The following is a 27,535-nucleotide window of genomic DNA, read 5'->3' as shown; positions in this document are numbered from 1 at the left end:
TCAATTATGTGCTCTTTATTCATAGTACAATCTTATTAACATGCTCATGTATTGTTTCATTATCTGAATATATAAAAGTTAGACTTGTTTACAAAAAGTCCAATGTTTACAGTAAGATTCAATGATTTGTTGACTGTTTCTTCCCTTATTTATTGTTTTTTGGGTATGCAGTCTCTAATGGACTTGATTGTCAATGACTCAACCAGTCAGTAATTTCAGTCTAGCAATACTTCTAGACAAATCCCAATAGATTGGTTCAAACAGTGTAACTAGTTCCCTCCATGGGTATGTCCAGCCAGGTCTAAGTCTAGGCTGCACCCAGAACCATTTCCATAAAGCCTAATTTTGAGCCCCAACCATAGCCCAAGACTTAAGCCTGACCTTCAACTTGAACTTTAATCCTCACATGGGACTTCTGCTGGTCCCAACCATAACCCTAAGTGATTGTTTGCCAGTGTTTAATACAATTTAAGCATAACTAAAATCTCAATGTTAAACAGACAACAATAAAGTGGCTTATTAGCAGCCAGACTTTAAACTTTCCTTCCCTTGCAATGAGCAGCAGTTGTCCTTACTATCTCAAAAACAAAACGTAAAAAAAACCCTCCCTCAAAACTGTCATATCATGTTAAAAATTGGTTGGGGAAAACTATTCCACATCTGCTTCATCCTCAGGGTTATGTCACAGGACGGTCAGTATGTCAAATATTAACAACAGGCATGAATCCAGTAGATGCTTCCTTAAGTGGACTAGTTTTACATTCTTAACATCTCTATATTTTACCATGACAGTCAATGGGAGTTTTGTTACTCAATCCAAGTAACAAGACAAGGCTGTAAGGCTTTATGTAGTAAATACATTATCTTGCAGAACGCTTACTACACAAGCAACCAACTGCAGCTTTGAATATCAGGGAGAGCCTGGTTACATTTACCAAGCTGACAATTAAGCTTTAGTTTAACAGTATTTTTACTTTTAATTATTAAGGCTTTGAAATCTATTCAAAAACATTTATTTTTAACTCTTTCTGCACCACTAATTTCAGGTGGCAGGTACAGATAAATATAATGAGGGAATATTAAAAAAAAAAAATGTTGCCATTGCACCAGGTTCCAGCTAACACGCTGCAGAAATTAAGGCAATGGACAGAAATTCAGTATTGTATTTAATGAATCGTGGTGATTTTTTGTTAGTGAACCTCAGTGATTTAAATTACAAACTTGCAAAGATACAAAGCTCCCAAATCACACACTGTGTCCCTTGATAGAAGAATACAGCATAAGCAATTAAGGTCTCAGTCCCTATTTGACAAAACTCCTGGTAAAGTGGAAGTGTTTCTGGGAGTAGGACTGAGGCAACATCCTTAAAAGTTACTGAGTACCCTCAACCCCAAATGACTTCAACGGGAGCTGGGGACATTTACTGAACCTGAAGACACTGAAAGATTCAAAAACTTGGGCCCTAAATAAAATGTGGTGCAGTAAGTAGCGTGTTGGCCAGTGAAATGAAACAAATCCATTATGACTGCATACTGCCAAGGATTCCGTCAATTAAAAAAAACCCAAAAACGTTCTTTCCCTTATTTGTCTTTCTAAGACCTAAGAATTTAATTGGCAAGTTTAAATCTGTTGCATTTTGATGAAAGGCAAAAATAACTGATTTTACTATTAACTACTTCTACATAATCTGGTAAAAGCCTGATACACATTCAGGCGTTTCTTGTGCATATAATAATTATTGCTATTCCAGTAGTGTAAAAACAAGTGATTGTTTCAAGAGTGAAAAAACTTGGATTTTTCAGCTTTTAAAAAAACAGGTGTAGGAGTTTCATGCCTGGAAAATTACATGGCTTGGGCTTAAGCAGATGCACATCTTTGAATCATCACACTCTGGATTTTCCATTACATGTTAGAACGAGTCAGCCAGGGAAAATCCTGAAAGCAAAAAAGATGACAAGTAGTAGAAGGAATATAATACAAATCTGTATTTACTAGCATGCAAAATTACGTAATGGCAGGAGTTTAAGACATCTCATGAAAATATAACTCCATCTTCTTATTTCATGTGTGAGAGGAGCATGAAGGAGAGATTGTTGATTCAATGAGAATACTCAATAAATAAAGGTTCATTAGGAAAACAGACATGAAGGCCGAGGCCCCAAAACTGCAAATTTCAACACAGGTAGAGATTTATTTGCTCTGCCTGCCCTCTCCTCTTTCCATGCAACTTCACTAGGACTTCATGCTAATTCAAGAGGCCTGCCTGCTCAGAGGTCACTGGTACATCAAAGCTTGAGAAAGGAATAAAACACACATACCTGCTGCTTTCTTGCAGATAGTGGATCAATCATTACATTGATAAGGGAAGGGACTTGCTTTTCTTCCAGGCTTGCTTTAAGGGCATTTTGTAATTCCTCTGGTGTTTTTACAAAATATCCTTTGCCCCCAAATGCAGACATGACCTGCTCATAGTGGGAATTAGGCAGGAGAAAATTGGGAAGTGCACTGAAATGAGAGAGAGATTTTTGGGTCACTGCAGATTGAATAGCCAGAATGCTGACTTACTATTATTTCAATTTTCATTCTTTTTGACCCCATATGGCCAGCAGTGGGGCCCTAAAAAGGCTGTGCTGTTCCACTTTTGCTAGCTCCCAGAGCAGAGGCAGTATTGACAAGTCAGCGCGGCTCCAATGGTAGAACTGGCTGTCTCTTCCACTCAGCAATGACAATAAGGTTGTGCTGTAAGTGTCTGGCCCAAACCTGGCCTTAAAATTACTCAGATGATCTTTACAGCTTGCTAAGTTGTTTCTGAACAGGAGGAACTATATTCCAGGTCTTTTAACACTTATGGTATGTCCACATTGCAATGACTATGACTGCAGTGTAGTACAGACACACTTGAGCTGCCTATATATTATCTAGCTAGATTAGATACCATAACAGTTTAGATATGTCAACCAAGAGCTTGATGCAGGCTGTAAAACCAGCCTGAGAAACAGTAAATATTCATACTGTTAGCTTGCTCTGAGTTGCTGTAGCTATGCTTCTTCCACTTCCTAAGACTGCTAATTTAAAGGAAGTACAATAGTACATTACATTTATTCAGCACAACAGTTGTTCAGTCGCAACTGCTGGGTTTAGCTCTGCTTAAGTAAAGATGGTGGTAGTTGAAAGGTAGACTACTGCCCATTTAATTACTGTTCTGAAACACAAATCTTGTTCCACTTGAGTTGTTAATATGAAACAGAAAACACTAGCAGTGGATACAATCCTTCTGGTCTTATTTTCAGACAATTAAGAGTGCTAAGATTGGCAGTACTCACCATGTAGATGGTTCTCCAAACTTTAAAATCTCCTTCCAGGAATCTGCATCCAAGCCACTGTATATCCCATTGTTGTTTACTATGATAATCAGGATGGGCAATTTATACCTGCAACCAGTTGTAAATAAAGAAATATTTGGAGGAATTCTAAAATAACTCCATCTTCCTATGAACTGTTCAAGGGACACTACTTGATTTTAAGGAAAAATGTACTGTACAGATATTCTTATGCCTACCATTATTATGAGTAGCACAGAACGTTAGCTAAGAAACAAAATTCATTGCTATGTATTTTTAAATTTGTTTTCTTTGTGCTTTTAAAAGCACTTTGTGAAGTTTGTTTTCCAGATCTCAAGGAGGGTTTGTTGTTTAGATTCCAACATTAAATGAAGGGGGTTTACTTGAGTAAAAATATTTACCTGCAAATAGTTTCCACTTCCATGCCAGAAAATCCAAAAGCACTGTCTCCTTCTACACAGACAACTTGTTTGTTTGGTGTCCGATCTTTAGCCACCATTGCAGCTGCTATGGCAAATCCTAGCCCAACTCCCATTGTCCCAAATGTACCAGCATCAAGTCTACAGGGAGAAAGCAAACAGCCTTTTAACTCCTAACATTATTCTTCCAATGCTGCCAGGTGACAGTTCTCAATCAGTCCATGACAGGCGGTACTGACCTTCCAGAAGTTTGATGTAGTCCACCATACCACCTGGGTTGCAAAGAGATTCTGGATGCACAACACACTATGTGCTGACTATCACACATTTATCTATATAGGCCAGTAGCGCTCAGCCTTTTTTGCTGATGGACTGGATGGCCAGTGCCCGGTCCCCCTGTGGGCTGGATGCAGCCTGTGGCCCTGATCCAATGCCTGGGGCAGGCTCAGTGGGGCCCATCCAACAATGCAGAGGGGGCAGCCTGGCCCTGATTCAGCTGCCCAGCGGGAAGGTAGCTTGGCCCAGCCCTAACCCAGACATACGGGGTGAAAGGCCGTGGCCCAGCACTGATTCAGCTGCATGTGGAGAAAGCGGGGCAGAGTGGCCCCACCTGGTTGTGTGGGGGAAAGTGGTGTGGGAATTTGGTAGCCAGGGAGGGCGGACCACTGCTCCCCCACTACCAAATTTCCCAATCTGTGTGCAGCCATATGGGCCAGATCTCACAGCTCTTTAATGGAGATATGCATGAGAGAACTTTTAACACAAAAATAATTGATTGGAATAAAGAATGCTTATATACTACCAATTAAAATATACTATATTGCTGTTTGCCTTCATTCTGCATAGCAATGGAATTATGAAAAAAAGCTAATTAACATGTGATCAGCTGCTTGAATTGGTGTTACAGTGGTTATATTTATTGAGCTTTTTCTCCCAAGTTTTAATTAAAACGTTAAATAAAATCTTTGCCATGGTTAACTCCTTTGAAATCCAACAAGAAGCTTGAAAGCCTCCAGTCAGACAGGACTATTTCAATTTTAGTTTTTAGGCTCAACCTCAAGCAAACTGCAAGCTATACTTAAATAAGAGCATTTCAGTCAGAGGCACATTGGGAATATGAGTACATAAAGACATTTGTGTGTTTAGGTGTAACTTCTAAAATTTATCCCCATGTGCGTGCAATCCTACCTACAAAGAAGTGCTAGTTTTACGTGCCCTTCTTTATACCTGCCTCTCACATTATTCCACAGCCAAAATTTCTGTTCCTTGGCACTCTATAGTGATATTTTTGAAAGGAAGTCCTAGGTCCCAGGTAGGCATTATACTTAAGATGTAATTAATCTGTTACTCACATCTTAAATAGTAACTTGGCCACACATTCGTGCAATTAATGGTACCACCAAAAGAAAAACCAGCTGCTTAAATATTGTAAAAAATATGGAATATTTTTATGGTTAGTTTCCATCATGCAGCATGTATATGAAGTAAGGGTTAAGACCACAGCTGGGTCTCCAACCAGCCCAAGTGTGGTCCCCACCACCTGTAGCATAGTCTCGATCCACCTGATGATCAGATTATGATCAGATGAATTCAGATCACACCAGGGCTTGAAATGGCCACAGTGCAGTCCTGGAGCCAGCTGACAATCAGCTGATTGTCAGGCACCTGGCTTTCAATTTGCCAGTGCAGGGGGAGCCTGGGATTATGGCAAGTAGGCTACTAGTGGGATCTGATCCTTGATTCCCAAATCGTAGAAAATTAGGGTTGGAAGGGACCTCAGGAGGCCATCTAGTTCAACCCCCTGCTCAAAACAGGACCATCCCCAATTAGATTATCCTATCGAGGGCTTTGTCAAGCCGGACCTTAAAAACCTCCAAGGATGGAGATTCCACTACCTCTCTAGGTAACCTATTCCAGTGGTTCACCACCCTCCTAGTGAGAATGTTTTTCCTACCTTAACTTCCCTTGATGCAACTTGAGATCATTGCTCCCTGTTCTATCATCTGCCACCACTGAGAACAGTCTAGCTCCAGCCTCTTTGGAACCACCCTTCAGGGTGGTAAAGGCTGCTATCAAATCCCACCTCGGTCTTCTCTTCTGCAGACTAAATAAGCCCAGTTCCCTCAGCCTCTCCTCAAAAGTCATGTCCCCCAACTCCCCTCATCATTTTTGTTGCCCTCCGCTGGACTATCTCCAATAGAGCCTCTCTCCAGTACATGCATGTGTGCCATGGCAGGAGGCTCAATTGTTGGGATCAGGGATGGTGGTACCTCTAAATGAACATCAGACAGCATTCTCCACAATCAGGTTGAAGTTTCACCTCAGCAAAGAGGACTGACTTTATTTTCTCTGATACAGACTGGTTCCAATTTATAGTCATTCTACTTTACTACCATACCAGAAAACACTCCCAAATTTGGGACGCTAAATTTATGAACTTCAATTCATAGGTAGGTACTTAGAAGTAGCCTGATTTCCAAAGATGTTGTTCCCAATATTATAATGGCGATACTGCAGAAAGCGCTCGACTTCTGAGTGCATCTCCCAACTATGTTGGAGACAGTATGCGTGTTGTTGGGTCAGGGCAACAAAGAAAATACTTCACCTGTGACGAGGATAATTGTTTGGAAGCATAGTACGTCCAATATCCATAGTATTTGCTCCCTCGCTTACTAGAAAGCAGTCCTTGGGTAGCAGTTTTTTGACATGATGGAATACAGTATAATAATTCATAGGCAGAGACTTTTGTAATGCAAGTGCCTTTAAAAGAAGAGATTATTAATGAATTTCTATGTGTGACACTTAGCATAAAGATTGCAGAACTAGACTGTGAAATCAGTGTCTGCTCTGCTAAGTAAGGCTTGAAGCATTAGACTGGGCATTAAACTGTCTGTCTCCCTAGTGTACTACACAATGGGTGAGATCAGCAGAGCAACATTTGCTGACAGTGCTTTGGTAACTGTGAAGACAGGACATTTTCAGCACAAAATACACCCTGAGGTGTGCAGCCTGCTCCCCCTAGTGGTCTATCCTTGAAAAGACTTAAGTAACATTCAATACATTTGGTTCAACCTGTAAGGCACGTAAATTCATTCAGACATTTGCTTGACTATTGCTAATCATTAGGGTTGTGGAAAATTCCGGCAGCCGTTTTGTTTCAGAGGTGTTTCAGCCCATGTCAGCACCCAAAACACCAAATCCGAAATGAAACAGAAGGCTCTGAAACATCTCTGATACGAGACAAAACCATCCGAAACGTTTTGGAAACGGTTTGGATATTTTGGAATGTTTTGGAGGCAGGCTTGCGGGGAAACAGAAAAACTCAGAAGAGGGAGGAGAAAGGGGGTTGGGGGGGGAAGAGAACTGCTCTGATACTGACATCTGTAGCTGGCCAGTGTCTGCGATCTGTCCATGATGTCCCTTCCAATCCCAGTGCTCTGGGGGAGGGACGGCAGCCTGCTGTCATCCTGCGCACAGATCCGGGGGCCTGCGCACCCCGGGAGGAGTCTGGCACAGCCCCGCCGCCCTCCTGAGGGGTGCAGGCCCCCAGATCTGTGTGTAAGATGACAGCAGGCTGCCGCTGCCGGCTGGGGCCAGCACTAGCACCTGAGTCTGCTCGGTGCAGCCCGCGCTGAACACTGGAAAGAATCTAATTCGGGTGAACTGAAGGTTCAGATTAGTCAGGATGGCTTTAGCTACAATACTAATGAAAGAATGACCCAAACACTATCCTCAAAAAAAGAACAAAACTCGCTTCTACTTAGCCATAGTATTACCTGGGCTTTTTCTTCATTGTTCTTTATCGTTTCTCTTAGCCTCTTCCACCACTCTGTATCAGAAGGGTATTTCCATAGACCTCTGCTGAATTCTTCCAAAATCTAAAACAATGTAAGAAACCATTGCTCTGTTTCCTTTCATCCTACTTAAATATGCTTTAAGCACTAGAATTGTTTCTTCAATTCTAATGGCACAGACCTTGATCTCAGAACAACAGTTATAATTAATAGTAATAAGCAATATCATCAAATTATTTTAACATGATTAATTATATTAACAAATAATCAGTAGCAATTAATCATGAATACCTTATAATTAGTTATTAATTTGAACTGACAATTAATAATAGTTTAAATTCAATGTTGGATTTGATGGGATGCACAGCATAAATATGCTGCATAAAAAAATGCTTTTCCTTTATTACCTGCTTGGTCACAGCATTTATGTCACCTAATAAAGTGGCAACGGGTCTCACATTATTCCCCAGCTCTTCCGCACAAATATCAACCTATTTATAAAAAAAAAAAAAAAAAAAAAGGGTGTTTTTAGGTAAATGAAAATAGATTCCATTCAATTCAAGGGCAGTAGTTCTCAACCAGGGTATCATAAGAACCTACCAGGGGTGCTATGGTGCTGCTCTCGTGTGGCATTGCTGCAGGTGCCTTGGTTTTCTGGAGCACATGGGGCCCAACTGAGAAGGAGCTGTAGCACAGACATTACATAATCGAGGCAGGCACACTGCTTCTGCCTTAGCTGCTCCTTGTTTCTTGGTATGAGCCGAACTTAGAAGAGCTAAAGCAGAAATGATGCACCCATCTGCATAATAGGATGCACCCTCCTCTGCTGCAGCTGCTTGTCAGTTGGGCATCCTGTGCCTCCTGAAAACAAAGGTGCATGGGGCAATTTCAGCCTGCTGTGGTGGCAGCCTGGAGACACATACCGCTGCCACCAGGTGGAAATGCCTTGAATGCCTCCATTTCTAAGAAGCATGTTAGAGCTGAACCAGGAACAGCTGCATGAGAAATAGCTTACCTGCCCACATAACGTAACGCAGGAAGCCTGCCTTTCTGCTGCAGCTGTTTTCCGTTCATCTCCCAATGTGCTTCCTGAAAGCAGAGGTTCGTAGGACAGTTTCATCTGCCCTATGTACCTCTATTTCTGGCAGACACCCTGCAGGATTGGATCAGAAAAGTCTGTGGCAAGAGCACACGCTCCGGCAACAGCCCCTTCTCAATCTGGCTCTGCAGGAAGCACACGGTGCAGATCTCCCTGGTCATGGTGGCAGTGACAGTGGGCTGAGTATCACATAAACATCTAATAGCTTAATAACTAATTGATAATTAATGCAATTATGTCTATAGTATAATATTCATTATATACTTATATTAGTTTTTAAATGTGGTGCCACAGAATTCTGAAAAGTTGTTGAGGGGTCCCTTGATCCAGTAGCATAAATAGTGGTGGGTGAGAGGGGCACCAGCCCCACAGGCCAACTTGGGCAGGATGCTAAAATCATTCCTCACCCCCCCAGAGTCTGTGCCCTGGCAGCAAGAGCAGCCCCACAGTGTTGGTCTTGCAGCATTAGCCATTGCAAAGACACCATGTTGCTTGTGCTTTATGAGCAAGAGTCACGGCAGGCACAACACGTGGTAGCAGCAGCAGCTGGGGACTGTTTTGGGTAAGACTCCTGCATTGCTGCCCCCCCCCACTCTCAGAATCCATACACCTTATCCCCCTCCACCACACAGTTTACCCAGGGAGCAAACCCTGCTTGTTATACTACTACCTTGAATCAAAAAGGCTGAGGACCACTGATCTACTGAACAGACCCTTTTTAAAACAGGTTTATCTGCATCCTTAAACAGACTTACTGCCTGAAATACATAGCATAGAATTTTGTTATTATTATTACAGAGAACACCAGATGAAGGCTAAGTGCCTAAATCTATACCCTGAAAAGAGTATGCAAGACAGTCTCTTACTGAAAACTATTTGTGCATATTATTAGAGAATCAGAATTTGTTAATCATGTAAAGAAACTGGAAAACAGATCGTGTACCACAAAGACATTTCCAACTTGTCTTCGTCAATAACTAAAAATACCTCCGAGGTTGCATAAAATATTCAGTTGTGATCAGGTTGCCAAGGGAGACTGTGAATTAACAAACTATTTAATAACCATTTAGGAGGTGAAAAATCTGACTTCAAGTGAAATTAAATGAATTTTGGGGCTTTTGAGTATACTCTTTAGAGCAATGAAGTAGAAAGGATGTATTAATTTCAAGAACCAATAGGGTGCACGAAGGCGAAACTTGTGCTACATTTCTGGCAAGAATAAAAGCAAAGTTCAGAGGCCAAGATAATGCTTTAAGCTACTTAAAGTCGGCCAGTCAAAGAACAGAACTTTTGAACACATGGGCTCAGTGAGAAAGGGTTTTAAATCTGGGAGTAAAATTGCTTTTACAGCCTACTCTTCCCTAACACAGGAAGTTTATCAAATGCATTCCTTAAACACCCTTCCCTCCTCCGAGTGATTCAGTAATCATAGAGATCAGTCAGACTTTGTTTACTTTGATGCAGAATGCAAAGATAATGTTGTAGAGGAATCCTAGAAAGGCATCTAGTCTTATGAACCATTCCACAAATTTTGCAAAGTTTTGGTTTTTTGATCAATGAAACTCTACTCCTGAACACAGTACATAGCTATTACAGATCTAATTCTGCACTAGGAACTAAACATGAGCTTTGCCATTTTCTTGGAATAATTTTGTATCTGTTTTTAAATAATCAGGAGAATTAAAAGAAAAGAAACCATATTTATTTTTTTGGAGAACTACAATGACTACCTGTACTGCACTGCACTGTCGATATAGCAATGGTTATCCCAGGAAAGAGCAGGCCATTACAGTTATTCATAATAATTACTTTAGGAGAGTGGTAAACTACAAAAGCCTCTGTTCAAATTATTGTCCTAGTTACCTGAATAACTTTTACATCTGGTCGAAATCTTGGTGGAAGTCCAAAGTGCAAAATCCAGTTCAACCTGGCACCAAGTAGTACTATTACATCAGCATGTAGCAATGCCCTAAACATGGAAAACGAGAGAATAATATTAAGTGGGAAACATATTTACCTTTTAAATGTGCTTTTCCAAAAGGTAGATAATTCCAAATAGAAAAGCAGATCTGCCATTTAGGAGAGGACACCAACACATCTGCATTTTATGTTTAACTTAGCATACTAAACATCTTTTATAAAGACAATCATTTCTCCAGTTAACACAAGCAAAAACATTGATGAAAAAACAAAACACTAAAGTTCACTTTCTAAAATTATGTTACATTTTGTGAAAGCAAATTTAATTAGATATTAAAATATATATTCAAAGAATTTTGAGTACTCAAATTTAGGTATTAAGGTTCTCCATGACCTCTTAATTCAGCCCCCATGTACATATATACCCAAGCATATAGATCTGTTTTTCACAGCATTTTGTGAACCAAAGCATTTTGGTACATCCAAGTTTCTCAGAAGACAGGATTAGAAGCCTTCCTTTATACCAGGGGTGGGCAATTATTTCAGGCAGAGGGCTTACTGAGTTTTGGCAAGCTGTCAAGGGCCGCATGGGTAGCCCCGCCCCTTGACAGGTGCCCTGCCCCCTGGTCACCCTCTTGTGACCAGAAGTCCCACCCACTAACCTCTGACCTTTGCCATCAGAAGTCCCTCCCCTTGCCCCCAGAAGTACTCCTTTCAGCAAGGGTTTTTGCCATCTCAGAACCAGAAAAATACCAAATTATATTCTAAAGTGATCACCTACAACATTCATTAATTTGATTTCAAAAAATATTTTTTTCCTGATTTCCATGCATTTGTGTAGTGTACACAGAGGTGACTGCACAATAGGTTAAAATGAAGTCTTATTCGTGTATAGTGTGGGGGTTGGGTACAGATTTGTGGGGGCTGTAGGTGGGTATGGGGGGAGGGTGGCTGGGGTTTGCGTATGGCAGTGCGAAGGGAGGCATAGGTACGTGTAAGGAGGGGTGTCCATGTGAGACACCCTACATACACACACACACACACACATTTTCTTCCCCTGTGCTTGCACACACACACTGCCCGTGCCTGCTGACACGTGCACCCACACACACACCCCCCTACCAGCGCAGTCCCATGCTCCACGGTCAGGAGATGCAGCCAGGAGCCACAGCCCGGTGGTGCTGGAGCAGGGTTGGGGCAGGAAAGCAAGGAACTGGCTGGGGGTGGGCGGGGCAGGGCTGCTCAAGCCTGCAAGGCTGCTGAGGGCTCCCTCTGCGTCCTACTGTCCCTGGCTGCAGCCAGCTTTGACAGGGAGCCGGGACAAATGAATATTAATTTACTAAATGTTTAGGGGCTCCATGGGCTGGAAAGAGTGGCCTGGCAACCAGATCCAGCCCATGGGCCATATTTTGCCTGCCCCTGCTTTATACGGACCTGGATCTGGCTGCAGCTACACAGTTGGGATGGTTATCAGGAACAACTCCTTTTCCCATTGGTGTAGGTAAAAATGGTAATTCACATTGGTCCACCAACCTTCTGATACTGTCTTCAGCACGTGAATAAGCAGCACCTGAAACAAACAAAATACAAGGGGACTATTTCATATGGTCTTTAAATATACCTTTCCATGGCTCCTTGATGCAACAGAGAACTTCAGTACCTGTTTAACTTCAGGCATGCAAATAGCTTTACTGACTTATAAACATGCACACTTGAAAGTAAATATAGGCTTAAATGCATTGTAGAACCAGGACCTAGAACAAGAGAAAAATGCGATACATGTATGAACATGCTGTACCTCTTCTCCTAAACAAAACCATCACATTATTGATGGAGCTTATAGAACCAACTTTCATTAAGACTGGCTAATACTTCCCTCAACTGAAAGCAGGGTCTTATAAATTTGCCAGACTGACTAATTGGGCTGAGACCTTCCATACCTTTAACTAACCATATATGAAAAATTTCAGCCAAAATGTTTCAGCTATTTCTGAGAATAAGGTTAAAATATCAGTGAGAAAATCTGCCTAAATTTGATTCTAGTTATAATATTTTTTATTAAACCATCTTTTTATTAGTTGGTCTAATAAAAGATATCACATCTACTCAAAGAACCTCGCAGCCTATGTCCTTAGATAAACACAGCTACGACCAAAAACCTAGCATTCTAGTTATAATACATCCAAGTAAAGACTTGGAAAAAAATAGCATGTGCTTTTGTAAAAAGGACCACATTATAAAGCAAACACACGCAAGAATGTTGAATTAAGAATGTTGCCTATATATTCCCATTATAAGCAGATATAGAAAATCTGCTCCCTCATAGAGCAGATTAACCCTCATTGGCTTAAACCCTGAAAAACAGGGTTTATATTCCTTCTAAAACTTCTGCTAGTATTAACTGCAAGAAACAACTCTCGATAGACTTTTTTATGCATACATTGTCTTTAGTCCTGATAATGAGATTGTCCCTCTGCAAGATCCCATTCTTGGTGTCATCATCATCTTGTAGCAATGAGTTCCATAGTCTAATTGCACATGATGGCATCTCCCCGCCCCCTTTATTAGGCTGGATCTTTCTGTTTCACTGAGTATGCCCCTATTCTTGTGTAACAAGACAGGGGGAGGGAAAATGCCTCATCTTCCTAATCATTATTATTTATTATTATTTATATAAGCTTATTCATCTTCTTTCTAAAAAAGAAGCCTAAAACTTTCTTTACTCTCAGGGTCCCTTGGAATCCTTCCCTAGGGGAGCTCTCCCAAAACCCAGAACCCCAATACACTGGGGTGTCAGAAATCTGAGCATGCAGCCAGGTTGTGCACATAGTTTTTGAAGACCTGGAGCATAAGGAACCTCTCCACAAATCTAGTGTCCCTGTGGCTGTGGTGTGTCAAGTGTCTTGCTTTGCATCTTCCCGAGACCTTGTTTCTCGGCCCCTGTGAACTGTAAGGCAAGGTAAGCACTATGGCAGGTTGTGGGGAGACAGCCCCCCAGCCCAGCTGATAAGCTTCTTTTGACTTGAAAACAGTGGCTGCAAGGCTTCCCCACATAACTGTCCGCCTGCCAACATAAAAGAGCTGTCAACCAAATCCTACCAGAATCAGGCTGCTTGACAGAGTTACTCTGTCATACATTCAATTTAAGGCACAATAGAAACCAGCTGCAAAAACATTACACACATTTTGACGCCTGCCAGGGGCCTATGTGATTTCAATTCAGCTTCTACTAGACACTTATCTTCAACACAAAAATCATCATCATTAATTGCCTGCTGTCAGAAGAGAAGCAAAATGACAGAATGGGCAAGCCGCCTGCTCTAATCTCTCATCTCTGGAGAGGCCACCTCTAGATCAGAAATACATTTCAGAGTAAAGCTTGTAATGCAATGACAGCACTGCCTGCTGTGTGACTCATGACATGGGCTTCATGTTCCACTAACAGTAGTCTGATACCTTCAGCAAGTAGAAATGAAAAAAAATCACCTTTGATTATATGTTAAAACTCTTTCAGTAGAGACAAGTCTATTACGCAAGTTCATGCCAGAGAAGGGTCATTTTACATTTTGAAGAACAGGATTTAAGTTTGAAAAAAAAAACTGGCTTGGAAAAAGTTTTATGCTTAATATAATTAACATTTATTCACCTGACTTTTCTCTTACTCCAAACAAAAAGAATGTGCAAGATAGATGGAAACATATTCTAGAAAGAAACAACAGTTTAATTTCAGATTGCAAGGAAGATATTTTACAAATGGTGAAGAAATAGAGATGCTTAAAATTTATGAAAAAAGTATTCTAATCACTGTTCTTTGCTACATGCTATAAAGTTCATAGCTATTATCAAAGCATGTTACCTTTGCCAATGATTAAGAGAGGTTGTCTGGAATGTGAAATGACAGATGCTGCTGCAGAGACAGCAGAATGTTCAGCCAGGCTCACAGGAGGTGGCAAACAGCATTCAACATATCTGGAAGTCAGAGAGAACAGGGTCTTCAAAGGAAATGCAAAGCAAAGCAAGCCATTACCCAAAGGTCATTTGCTATAAAACCAAGTTGTGCAATACAAACTCCAGTCATTTACTATAAAACCACATTGTGCGATACAAAATCCATACCAAACCATGATATCTGTTAGAAGAGAATTTTTTTTTTACCAATGTAATTTAAATCGCCCGACATATTCAAACTGTATTTCCTATAGGAAAATCAGCCACTCCAGGTAGCAAGTACCTATTTAGACATCCTGCAAAAATGAGATTCCGAACCTTAATATTTACTATTACATTGTGAACTGACAATGCAAACCAATCTCTATTAAGATACACCAGCTGATCTTAAATTAATTGTTTTATATTTACAAGGCCTCCCATTCTAAAGCTTTCCTTTCTTTTCACTAATATTTTGGCAGTCAGATTTTCACCAGGTGGTATAAACCTCTTCTTTCCACTGTAACAATAAAAGTACTGTAGTTTTCCTAGTCTAGCTGTAAGCGCTCTGCCTTTAAAAAAGGAGAAAACAAAGACAGAATTCCTTACAGATTTTTTTAGGAATATCTGCCAAAAGTTCAAAGCTTCTGCAATTGTCCCTTTGGTTCAAAATAATGCCCTTTCTTACAGTGCCTTTGATTACAAGTTCTAGAAAAATATGAGCCTGCAAAACCTAAAATCCTCTATCACAGGAGGCCTTATTTTATAGACTGTTCCTACCTTACAAATACCCTAAATCTACTGGGCTTAAATGTATGCTTAAATGTTTTCCAGGATTCAGACGGGATAATAGATGCACTTATTGGTATTTTCCTGAATCAGAACCCTCCTCCCAAAGGCCATCACTCTTACCCAGGTATCTGTGTCTCAGCCCACAGAAGATTTTCCATGCCACTGTGTCACTGACTTCTATTTCTCCCATATAATCTGAATATTGCTTGTGAGGATGTAGTATGTATTTACATGCTAGCATAATAATATTGTAATTATAATAGTTCATTGGATTTCTTCCAATCCTTTAAAAAAATGTTTTTACAAATATAACCCTGCATGACACATTAGAAAAAAATTACACCTTTACCAACTACATCACAGGGTCACAGAAAAGCAGGGCTGCAAGGGACTTCACAAGGTCATCTAGTTCAGTCCCGCGCTCAAAGGAGGATCATCCCTGACTAAACCATCCCAGCCAAGTTTCTCTCTAACCTACTCTTGAAACTTCCAAGGATGGAGACTCCACAATTTCTCTAGGTAGCCTGTTCCAATGCTTGACTACCCTCATAGTCAAAATGTTCCTTTTAATCTCCAACCTAAATTTCCCTTGATGATGCTTGAGGTCATTCCTCCTAGTCCTGTCCTCTATGGTCACAGAGAAAAGCCCATCTCCATCCTCTCTGTAATCACCTTTCAAGTATTTGAAGACTGTTATGAAATTTCCCCCCCCACAGTCTTCTTTTACAGACTAAATAACCCTAATTCTTTCAGCCGTACCCATATGTTTTGCCTTCCATGCAAGATTGAAATGTATATCTGCAATATGCTAAAAAGTCTTACGGGAAGTTGTGCAACCCTTTGGATGCACCTTCTAATCAACAGATAAAAATACAATGCATAAAGGAACTCCACTATAACTAAAAACATCACCTATGCAAATAATCTGTACTCACTTGACAGAGTTCTTATTGATTTGTAGATTTACAAAGTCTCCAGGTATGTCAATGTAGCAAGCACCTGGTCGACCATAAATACTGGTTCTAACAGCCTAGAATTATTGAGAGAATGGGAGAAACACTTAATATAATTGTGCTAAATAAAATTTCTAAAATCTTTATACTTGAAAAAAATCAGATTGTAATGAAGGGAATGTGCTGTTTTATTACCCCTATGGGACAAATATCTATTAGAAAAGTTATAGTTGGTGGTTTTAAACCTAGCATCTTATGGTCTTTAACCATTTAAATTTAACTAATTTTCATTTATCTGAAGAGTGTCAATGGCTAGTGAATGCTTGGATTTATTTACATTGAGGGAGCTGTTCTACCTGCTTTTGCATCTAGTTTCAGAATCAAAATTGGCTGCTGAATTTCTTTTTAAAGCAGCGTGAACCTAAGTAAAAGCCCCAATGCCTACATTTTCTTAACTCTAGACTCCAGGACTTCTATTATAACTAAGTACTCCTGTGCTGACATGGCACTTCTAGGAAAAGTGTTATTTGAGAAAGAATTTAGGCTGATATGTTGCTGCAGCCATGGCACGAGACTTTTCAAACCTGTTCCTGGAGAGTTAAGATAAGACAGACAGTGAAAAACCTCATCCCCCCCCTGTGAAAAACATCTATCAATACTTTGGAGACAATGCTGAAGCTGCATGACACTACATTTTTAATTCCCACACCTATATTAGATAAAATTTATTTTAAGGATGTATACAATTTGTAATTGAACAGAAAGACTGTTGTGGAGTTTCCTGTAGTATTCAGTTGGATTGGGACTATTGTCTGTTTTCAAGATATCTCCATGAACTAATTTATGGGAAAAAAATCTCCCAGGTTTTTGCAGGGAGTTAACCAATCAAAAATTCCAGTTTTTTTCTGTAGGATCAGGCTATTCCTGATATAAACTGTTTCCCGGACTTCCAGCATGAAAAAACATCTGTCCAAACACTGTGTTGCTAGGTAATACTTTTTCATACCTTTTCAATAATAGTAGGAATAGTTTCTAGACTGCTGGGTCTGGCAGAAAATTTGCTGTATAGTCTACAAGCTTCAACCTGCAGAAGAAAAAATAAAAGGCAAAATAACCAAAACCACATATCACATTTTTTCCTTTCCCTTAAAAAGGAGTTGCATTTAATTTACAAAGGGAGGTTCCAGAGAACATCACGATATAACAAAACGATCTGTAAAAAGATGTTTGATGCTGCAAAACAAAAATGTTGGTTATCCATAGAAGCTGAAAATTCAATTTAATGGCACAGCTGTGCCTCCTGTATGCTACTTCAATAAAGGCTTGGGGTTTGTTTTTATGACTTCCATCTATTTTAGGCAAGGGGAGGGGGGTGTTTTCCATTGCATGATAGAATAAAAAGCCTTTCAGAAAGCAAAAATGTAATAAAAATGTATTTTTATGACAAAAATAGACATAGTAAATGGTCATCTCTCCAGCAGCTCCTTTGATTGCCAATTATTTTATTTTGCTGGGTGTGGTATTTGGCAGCTCATTGCTTTCCTTGGACCCAGGGACAATTCTAAAATGGAGCCCAGGGACAATCCAAAAAAGGAACCAACACAATTTATACTAGCTGAGAGCCTACCCCAGACCATGAACCATAATGTCTATCACAAAAAAGAAAGTAATTTGACATATTAAACAGCCTGCTTCTCTAGTTAAACAACAGAACAAATTATACATTTAGGAGACTAGATAGGAAATATAAAAGTGTGAAGACAGAAGTTCATTTTAATTGACATACATCACGAAGTACTCATCTGAAAACTTTATACAGGAAGATATATAGCTATGTACCTGTGGGAATTCCTGGAAAGCTCCCATGGTGTCTTGATTCCTGTCAGAGGAGCCCCCAATAACAAGCAGAGGCCTGAAACAAATACAAAATATATTGTATTTAATTTATGATCAACCAGCCTCTCACCCCTTAACAGCCTATGTAATATAATATTGTTACATAGTATTAAGATGATATAATGTATTATAAATAACATATGATGAAATAATTATTGCTATTACTGCCATTATGTAATATCCTTAAGCCCTATCATGCACTCTGCTTAGTATGTTTCTTACAGAGGTGTTGTTCACCTCCAGGTTCCACCAACCTCAGCAGGAGTAGAAGGTAATCAGCATTTTACAGAGTGAGACACACTACCATCGATTTGCCCAATAGCAAACAATTAAGGGCTCAGGCATTAGAATCAGAAATTTGGGGAAGTCCCATTTTCAGAGAGTTTAGAGTGTTACTGTACTGCCCTGTTCTGTATTGTACTTAAACTTGGTCCACAGCAAGAGCTAGGTGTATTATTTTCAGTAATGGCTATGCTTTTCTCTACACCAGACCTTTGTATTGCACCTCAAGAACAAAGAGACGTTAAAATACTTCTCATGCACATAGATGCCTGTAATATTGCTGTAGTTTTGCTGTGCATGTGTATTTTTAAAAGACCATTAGCATGGAATGTGAATTCAAGCTGGGTAGTTTCTTATAGCCAATACCCCAAAGTTTTAAATGTCTCCACCACCGGAAGAAGGACAACTGGGTTTTTTTTTCCACTCAGTTTGTATGTCAGACTACTACAAGCTGTCCAATGTCATAGAATCATAAGAGAAGTAGGGCTGGAAGAGATCTCAAGAGGTCGTCTAGTCCAAACCTCCCGTCTGAATGCTGCTCACATTTGGGTATACAGGGTATAACCATATTAGTCTACAGGCAATAGGAATCAGAGCTCATGGCAGAGGTGATATCTTTTATTAGATCAACTAGATATTGGCAAGTTTTCAGGTACACTCACCCTTCCTCAGGCATAGGTGAATGCAAAGATTGTAAAATGTCTCCTAGGTGAAAATGAAAACTCATATTTCACAGGAGAGCTGAAGGTGTTGTAAAATCTCCTGGTTGGAATAGTTCATTTTGTGCAAATTAGGCTCAGATAAAACCTTACACTTGGGGTGTATTACCAGCAATTCATGTTTGCATTTGCCATCCCACCTAGGGCATGTATGAGACCTGGACCAGACACCACGAGGCAGACTCCGGGCCTAAAGGGAAAACGGATCAAAAAGAAAGTAAACACAACAAATATAATACAAAAAGAGTAGAATGCTCAACTTCAAAAATATCAAACTTCTGCAAAGATTGTCAAATTGTGTTATATTGAACAGATTCCCACGAAGGCAGAGCAAAAGATTAAGAATCTAAGTTTCAGTTTTAACATTCTCTCCATATAAAGACTAGGTTTGACACGGCTTAACAAGTGGTTTTCTTTAGTTCTACAGTGTCTGCAGGCTGAACTTGTAGTTGGCCTAGGACCAAGTAACACACAGCCTACTCCACCACTGGCAACTTACCCAGAATACAGCAGCATATGCTTACTGGCTTGATCTACTATAGTCATATTGTGCTCAGCTAGCATTCTCTGTACTGACTGCCTTTTAATGGAGGTGATTGGTCATGTTAGCTGCTTCTTATGAGGCAGATGATTGATTTGAGTAAACACTGCTATATAAAAATCTTAAAGTAATTGTCAGCATCAAAGCTTTATGACCTCCTCTGAAGACTCAGTCTGATGGGTTTGTTTAGCACTATTCTCTTTTTAGTAGGGCCACTACTGTAGTGGATCAGCTGATTTCCCTGAAATCTCTCATTTCTTTCCATGTTCTAAAATCTTAGTCTTTTTATTCTGCATGTTTGGTTTAATTGCACAACAGCAAGTCCTTTATGACCTTTCTGTTTCCATTTGGCCTTCTCTCTTTCCTCCTATTGCCAGCTGGTTAATGTATTTATTAAGATTTTAGATTTTAAAAAATGTTCAAATTGTTTTATTTCCCTTCCTTCCTGGGTCCTACTCAGTGAAGGGTTGGGTTCAAGGGGTTGGGGGTGGGGCAGGAAATAAAGCCATTTTTGTGTGTTCATTGTTCTCAGCCTGTTCCAAGCCTAAATATGAGTTACCTCTAATGCTCGGATACATAACATTCTCTAAGATACCATTCTTACAGTAGAGTATTCCTAGAAAGTAGCAGCAATTTGGCCCTTGTCTCAATCCAAGAGCTCAGGAACTGTGGTGAGGAAAGTGTCATAGTTATTAAGTAGACCCTACACAATGTAGGAAACTGCCTTATATGGATTTCTTAGTAATTAGTTCTACTAGCTTTACAGTCCTGTTAAGATATCATAACAAAAAATCTGCCCCTTTATTAACATTTATTGGAGAAGAAAATAAAAAATGTTAACATTTCATGTCATAGAACTTACACCAAATGCATAAATGTGTAGCAGGTTTCCTAAATTACAAAAAATGGTGTTAGTTTCATTCAGACCATTTACATGAAGATACTGGGCTCATGGGATTACACTAGGAGTTTGAGCTTAAAAGGCAGAAAGATTGGCAAGACTCTTTCTCCAAGTGAGATTTAACTACTTAACTTGGGCCCCGCATTACTCCTCTACCATGAGGCATAATAAAAAAGAAAGGTAGTTAGCTATGTTAGTTTGAAGTCAGGCAAAATGCAGGGTAGATATGCACTTTAAAAACTATTCAGTTAGACTATAAAGTGCACACCTACTTTGCCTTCTGCATAGTAACAGAAACACTGTTAACAGAAATGAAATTCAGCCCTTCTAAGCTAATATTCCATTTTAACTCCCTTAAGCAACTACCCATCTTTAAAAAAAAAAAGAAACAGAAAAGGCAATGTTCTTTGGTCAAACAACCAATGAGTATACATATAAATCAGCAACTTACCTCCCTGTCAGGTACCCAACAGTAGAGGCAGCATAACAGGCCTATTGAAGATAATACAAGGCTGTTTATATTTTTACATGAATTTCAGCCTTTCCCCATACATGTATACATAACTTTTAACGATTAGATTTAATGTAAACACATACAGGTTTGTTCAGCTGAACAGACTGTAAACTAAAAAGGTGGCATCCACCATCATCCTTTACAAATATACATACACAGGTGGTAAAATGTAGAAAATTGACCAGATTTCCCCCCCTTTTCCAGCCCACAGCACCAAAGTAAAACAGTTTTTAAATTAAGAAGCTGTGAATGATTCAGTTGTTAAAATGAGTGTGAAGGACTGGGCAGCTGAAAATGAGCATCTTTTACTGGCTTTCAGATTAAGGTGTTTGAAGAAAGGTATAAAGAGTAAAGACAACAAACAAGTCCCTGGCAGACATTCACTTTAAGATGTGATGAGATCTTATCTGTGATCCTAACACATGTGTGTGGCAGGATGTTCATTTTGGGATTGGGGAGTAGATCCCAATCACATCTTACTTGCTGCTGATCCTTGATTCATGAGCCTGGGCTACCCTTGCACCAGCAAGATGAAACCCATGTGCCAATACTCAGCTCGTCAATTGGGGCAGAAAACCAAACTGGTCCCTCCCCCAGCTGACAATCAGGTGACTGTCAAAACCCCAGCTGGGGGGCAACAGGACCCTGGGATTGGGCTGTGGCAGCCTGCTCATAGGGACCCCTAAGCTTTGGTGATGAGTAAAAACCTGTGCGCTCCTCAACTGGGCAACACATGGGGTTTTACAGCTCTCTGTGCACAGGGAACCTGGCATTGTATAATATAGCTTACTAATATCTAACTTAAATCTAATTGAGCATAATTTTCAAATGTGACTCTGATCAGATGGGTATCCAAGTTGGCAGGATTTCTGTGGCCCCTGATGTACATTACATTTAAGATGCAATTAACAGGCTATTGAAGCCACCATTAGGTATGGCACTTTTTTGCTTAAAAAATATTTTATTGAAATTTTAAAAAAGTAAACAATGCCCAAAGGTTCATATTTGCACATAGCAACTGAACGTTAATATGGTTTTGAATACTATTTCTACACAGTGAGGTTTAATACTCTGATTATAGTTATTTTTTTATCACGCATGGGCAAAGAGTAAATGAAAAAAGGAAACAATCAAGAAACAGAATCTCTGAAACATTAGCTGAAAGTCATTGGTCAATATACCTAATGCTTCATAAAGTTTGTGTATAGATAATGTTTCAACTATCACAGTTTGACAGACAGCCTTGGGATTTTTAATATTCTTCTTAAAGTCCCAGCTTCTGGAGTTTTGTGATTACAAGGAAATGTCAGATTTCATTTCTTTTTAAAAGTAAATGCCTAGCCCTCATGATTGTAGGATGTGGACAAAATGGCTAACAACAGAAATCAGAAAGCAAATATGGTTTGTTTGTTTGTATTTTACCACAACATGTTATTTGAAAAAAAATCTCTGGACTTTAAGGCACTCTTATTATGATGCTGGCAACAGTCCACATAACATCATTTCCTGTGCAAGTTGGGCATACTGAACCATACAAAAATGGCAAGAAATAATTAAGAGTAGTTGGATATGCCGTATGAATGCAATCCAACTTGCTCTCCAGGTTTTGGCTATTGAGTGTAGTCAATAAGTACTTTAAAAGTGAACTCAGACTTTTCTTCTTTCATTCCAGGATGAAATGGTAAAAGGAGTAAGTACATATTCAAAGCTCCTTTTGACCATTTTACATACTATTGTGCATCTTTTCCAACCCCAAGAATAACTAAAGAGCTCAGAACAGAGACAAAAGGTTAGAGACTACAGTTCAGCTGCATGTAAATATACACATTTTAAGTAAGTGTAGATACTAGAGGAGACTGCAAAGAGAAGGGTAATGAACATCCCATTACTTTTACAGCTTGAGATGAACTGGCCACATAGCAAACAATAAAGCAGCAATAAGTACTTAGGTGTCAATGTGCAAATGTCTAGAGATGATATTTGGAGTGGGCGTTCCATTTGCAAAGTTATTTGTACCTGAAAAGCAGGGTGCCATGCTGCTGTGGCAACGTTGCACTTTTAAGCTGATTGGCAGAAGAAAGTACTTCAATGAACTTTGCTTCAGATATACTGGTTACCATTAAAACTGTTAAAGCTTTGCTCTTGCAAGCAGTGAATATTACACAAGTCAGTACATGCCAGAGCACTTTCCATTTCTTAAGAAATGAAATAAAATAATCACCTGACTACATTTATATTATATATTCATCTCAAAATGCAGTTTTTAAGTTTGATTCAGACCCTCATAGGGTTGATACTGCTCAGAAGAAAGAAAGGTTTAGGAGAATAAATCATCATTGATTGCATTTTCACAGAGGTTAATGTTATGTTGGTATTACTTTAATTATAGTCTCTTAAAGCCATCAATCTGAATTAAACTTTGGTGCAACTACTGAAATCAGTGAAGTTGAATACATTTACACACAGGGCTATGTTTGGGTTACCATGTTCACTGCAGTAAAAGCTAGATGTCTGGAAGCCTTACCCTGCCCCTCACTCCCATGGCACATACTAGGAAGAACCATGGTAACTGCAGGGTGGAGATGATCTGGGTCACCCAGCCACTGGGCACAGGGCTGGTCTGCTGGCCAAACCAATGCATTGACCCCTCCCATTCTGGCTTCCCAGCATGCCTGATCTGATGGTCACTCCAGCTGATCTGAGAGACATGTGCAGTGGGGAGCCAGGGCTATGTACAGCGCAGTCTGGCTGGAACAGGAGCAATGCTACACATGGTGGCTTACCTTGCTGGACTGCGCTGCTCATGATTCCTGCTCTGGGACACGCACTGCACATGGCACTGGCTCCAACTAGTCTAGGACCTGTACTGCACATAGCACTCATAGGTGCCAAGTGCAGTGCGGGTCCTGGACTGGCTGAAGCAGGAGTTGTTTGCAGTGCAGTCCCAGAGCTGTTGGAGCAGCAGCTGCGTGCAGTGTGTTATCTTGCTGAGGTGACCACTGTGTTGTGGCCTAACTGAGCCACATGCAGCATGGATTCTGAAACAACCAGAAGAGATACTGCGTGTGGGTCTCAGTTGGAGCAACTGCTGGATCAGGTATGCTGGGGACGAGAAGAGAAGAGAAGAGGAGAGGAGAGGTCCATGGGTTGGATCTGGCCTGTTGACCATCCCCGTGCTACTGGGCTGGATGATTCTGACACCCTTAATTTAGTGCAACAAACAGTATAAGAAAGTCCTACAGAATGAAATTAAGAAAAGCAAAATTTAGGATAAATGAATTAATAAACCACCCAGTGGAGAAATATGTACAAATTGTGGAAAAAAATATTTTTCCCCCCTAGTGTTCCAAGTGCCCATCATACACATTTTGAAAGTTGAGATTGTGCTGTAAAGCAAATGGTTAATATGAAAGGATGACTAATCCAACAGGAAAGTTACTTACAGCTTGTTCATTTCTCATTCCCACATATCTTATTCCAGTTGCCTGAGCTGCAATTGCGATTTCGGTGACAGGAATGCCAACAATACCAAACATGTACTCAATGTTCTGAAAAAGAGAATTGTTAAAAATTAAAGAAAACAAAAAACACCCAGAATTATTGCTGCAATTGCTCTTTGCTAATCAGATTTCAAAAGCGGCTTCTGTGCAGTAGCCCTTACTCTAAATTCTACTAAATCATAATAATTCTATTAAAGTGGTGCCCAGCCCTTTGGTCCTGCAGGCCGGATGGGCAGTGCCAGGTCCTTCCCTGGGGTGGATCCAGCTGGTGGGCTCATTCCAGCCACATGGGAGGGGTGCACAGCTTGATCCTGATCCATCCTCCCACAGTGGGGGGAGTACGGGGATTAGGAATGAAGTGGAACAGCCTCAGTGAGGCAATGAGGAATTTCCACCGCTACCCCACTGCCAAATATTCTGACTGGTAGAAATCCTCACAGGCCAGATGTCATGGCATCGCAGGCCAGATTTCATTGAGATTTCGTTGCTGACACACGCTAAACCTATACTACAGATGCTTGTTCTCAAAACAGACGCAGTTTAGCCGTATCACTGCAGCTCTGTGTGTCCACACACCCTCCCTCTCTTCCTGCTCCCCTTACCCCTCAAAACTCCACACAGGGGACATGCACTAAAGTAGTCCATGCTGCTTCTCGTTTAAGAGTTAGCGTGTACAATGTCCCACAGTAGTGCTGCCTTGCACTATACTGTCTCTTATACTATACTGTATAAGGCAGGGGTGTTAAACATGCGGCCCGCAGGCCGGAGCTGGCTTGCAGAGCTGCTGTATCTGACCCACCAGGCTACCAGCAAGCCACAGAAGTTGGGGGGTAAGGCTAGGGAGAAGCAGCCAGCTGCCGAACCTAGGGCTCTCAGATCCTGGTGGACATGGCAGTCGGGGGCAGGAAGGGGACTAAGAATTGACACAGCACCAGTCAGTCTCCACCATTTTGTCTCCCCTATTGCCTTACCTCCCCAGCTGCCAGATCTCACTGCATGCCCAGGTGCAAAGAATTAGGCCACAGGTTTGCTTCAATAAAGCCTAGAAAAGCAGGAGCCTGCCTGATGGCCTACAGCTAAATGGTATATGCAGACATACCTGCTGGCATACTTTGCAGCAGTCTCCCAACTGGCCTCAAACTCTGATGGGCAACCACTAGATAACTAGGCCTGCCCCAGCTCCTTAGTCTGTTTGTGTAACGTCTCTTCACCTTACTGTCCATCTTGGATGTCTTCATTCTCATTTGTCTTCACAATATTCAGCTGCTCCTGAACATAACTAGACTTGGCCTTACGTGCTTCTTTTCATTAGCCGTTTGGTTTTAAGTTTGCAGTCAGCTCGATACTTTACTGAGAGATGAATTGATAACAAACAAGGACAAAATTCCTCCTCTTGACTGCTTGTGATTAGTAAGTTAATTTTTCACTACCAGAGCACAAATAGCCATAGAGATTGCCTTTAAATGAAAGGTGCCCACTTGGAGCCATTTCAGATCACGGGACGTGCAATTTGGCAGCTATGATAAAATACTAGTGGGTGTACGCTTAAGGTGAAAGGTGGTGGTGATTCAGAGGGGCACTGACAGCTAGGGAAAAAAAGTAAATAGGGATTGATTGATTGATTTATGATTTACTATCTGTCACAATACAAAAACTAGGGGTCACAAAATGAAACTGGTAAGGCAGTAAGTTTAAAATGAACAAAAGGAAGCTCTTTTTTCACACTGCACGTCACTGAGCGTGGGGCCTCCTTATCACCAGGTGTTGCGGAAGTTGACAGTTCAGCCAGACTGAAAAAGGGACTGGCCAAATTCTTGGAGGAAAAGGGCATCGGTAGCTATCGAGCACAAGAGCTGGGGATACAGCCCCTGAATCAGAACTTCCTAGACCTTACATGCTGGAGGTTGCAAGCGCCACAGGAACAGTTGCAAAAAACCTTTGTCCAGACCCTGTTCACCCTCCCTTGCATCCGCTCTGCCAACGCGTGACACAGGAGACTGGGTTAGATGCATGGATGGTCGGGTCCAGTAAATGGCACTTCTTGCGTCTATCTACATCAGCGACTGAGCCACCGCAGGAACCCATTCACTCCCGCTGTGGTCTTTGTCTTTCAACTTTCTTAACAAACCCAACTTATCGAATAGCAGAGGCAGCATTTGCAGTGGTATCCCACTGCCTCGAAGGCGGGCCCAGACAGGTAGCTCGTTTCGCTTGAGAGCATCACCTCAAATGTCTGCAGGGAACCTGGGCGGCATCCACTCCCCCTCCCTGCAGTGGGCGATGGTTCAGTGCACCCCTGCCTACGCAAAGCTGCTGTGTTTCTTCATCCTACACTGGATCCCATCCCCTCCCCTCCCCACCTCCAGCTCTTGGCCTCAGTGGGCTGGCACCAGCTCCAGCTGTGCTGCAGCCAGGAGAGCAGGGGCAGCCAAACCCAGGGCCCGCGTTGCCCAGAGCTGCGTTCAGTCCAGCCAGGGTACCCCAAGGGCTTCTCGTGCGGGAACTACACCCCCACCCCCAGGGGGTGGGCACGACCCCTAGGGTCGCCTCCCCTCCCTGCTCCACCGTGCTGGGAGGGGAGCAGCAGCCGAGCACGGGGATGCAGAAGGCTCCCGGCGACCGGCTCCGAACACTTGGCGGTTTCCGGTCTCGAACCCGCCTCCATGGGATAGGGTAGGCGGCATGGTCCCGCTCGCGCCCCGTAGGAGTGGAGGGATCACTTCCGGCTGCTCTTGGGGCCAAGGGTCACTGCGCTCTTACTTGCGCCTTTAAGGCTTCCGCGATGAGCTGGGCGCCGCTCAGCCACTCCGCGCCGTCAAGAGCCATCGCTGTCGCCCGCTCAGTCAGCCAGAGCAGCAGTGAGGCGTGCAGGCAGGGAGCCAATCAGCAACGCGCTGGCTTGTGATTGACAGACGCGCGAGACCAGGCGAGGGGAGC

At 41.3% G+C, this 27,535-nt stretch overlaps 1 protein-coding gene across 5 annotated transcripts; it reads right to left on the bottom strand.

Moving 5' to 3' along the window:
- HACL1 (2-hydroxyacyl-CoA lyase 1) lies at window positions 1-27,511 on the bottom strand. Of its 5 annotated transcripts, none has more exons than XM_006265242.4 (17): window positions 27,359-27,511; window positions 24,542-24,646; window positions 21,036-21,076; window positions 19,252-19,332; window positions 18,085-18,157; window positions 17,252-17,329; window positions 16,228-16,322; window positions 14,430-14,542; window positions 12,008-12,143; window positions 10,517-10,622; window positions 7,962-8,045; window positions 7,537-7,638; window positions 6,366-6,520; window positions 3,743-3,901; window positions 3,324-3,431; window positions 2,319-2,505; window positions 1-1,935 (listed from the first exon to the last, which is right to left on the bottom strand). In XM_006265242.4, exons 1-17 carry the CDS (start codon window positions 27,422-27,424, stop codon window positions 1,903-1,905), a joined length of 1,722 nt encoding a protein of 573 aa, XP_006265304.3. In that variant the 5' UTR covers window positions 27,425-27,511; the 3' UTR covers window positions 1-1,902. The 5 variants fall into 5 exon arrangements, with proteins under 5 accessions (XP_006265304.3, XP_059584860.1, XP_019353331.2 ...); XM_059728877.1 differs by lacking the exon at window positions 27,359-27,511 and adding an exon at window positions 26,823-27,225; XM_019497786.2 differs by lacking the exon at window positions 27,359-27,511 and adding an exon at window positions 25,810-26,806.
- Window positions 27,512-27,535: the final 24 nt, after the last annotated feature.

Source organism: Alligator mississippiensis, chromosome 5 (genome assembly GCF_030867095.1).
Source record: "Alligator mississippiensis isolate rAllMis1 chromosome 5, rAllMis1, whole genome shotgun sequence".
NCBI classification, from domain to species: Eukaryota; Metazoa; Chordata; order Crocodylia; family Alligatoridae; genus Alligator; species Alligator mississippiensis.
The sequence above is the reverse complement of the archived record's forward strand: the minus strand, read 5'-3'. Positions and strand labels throughout refer to the sequence as shown.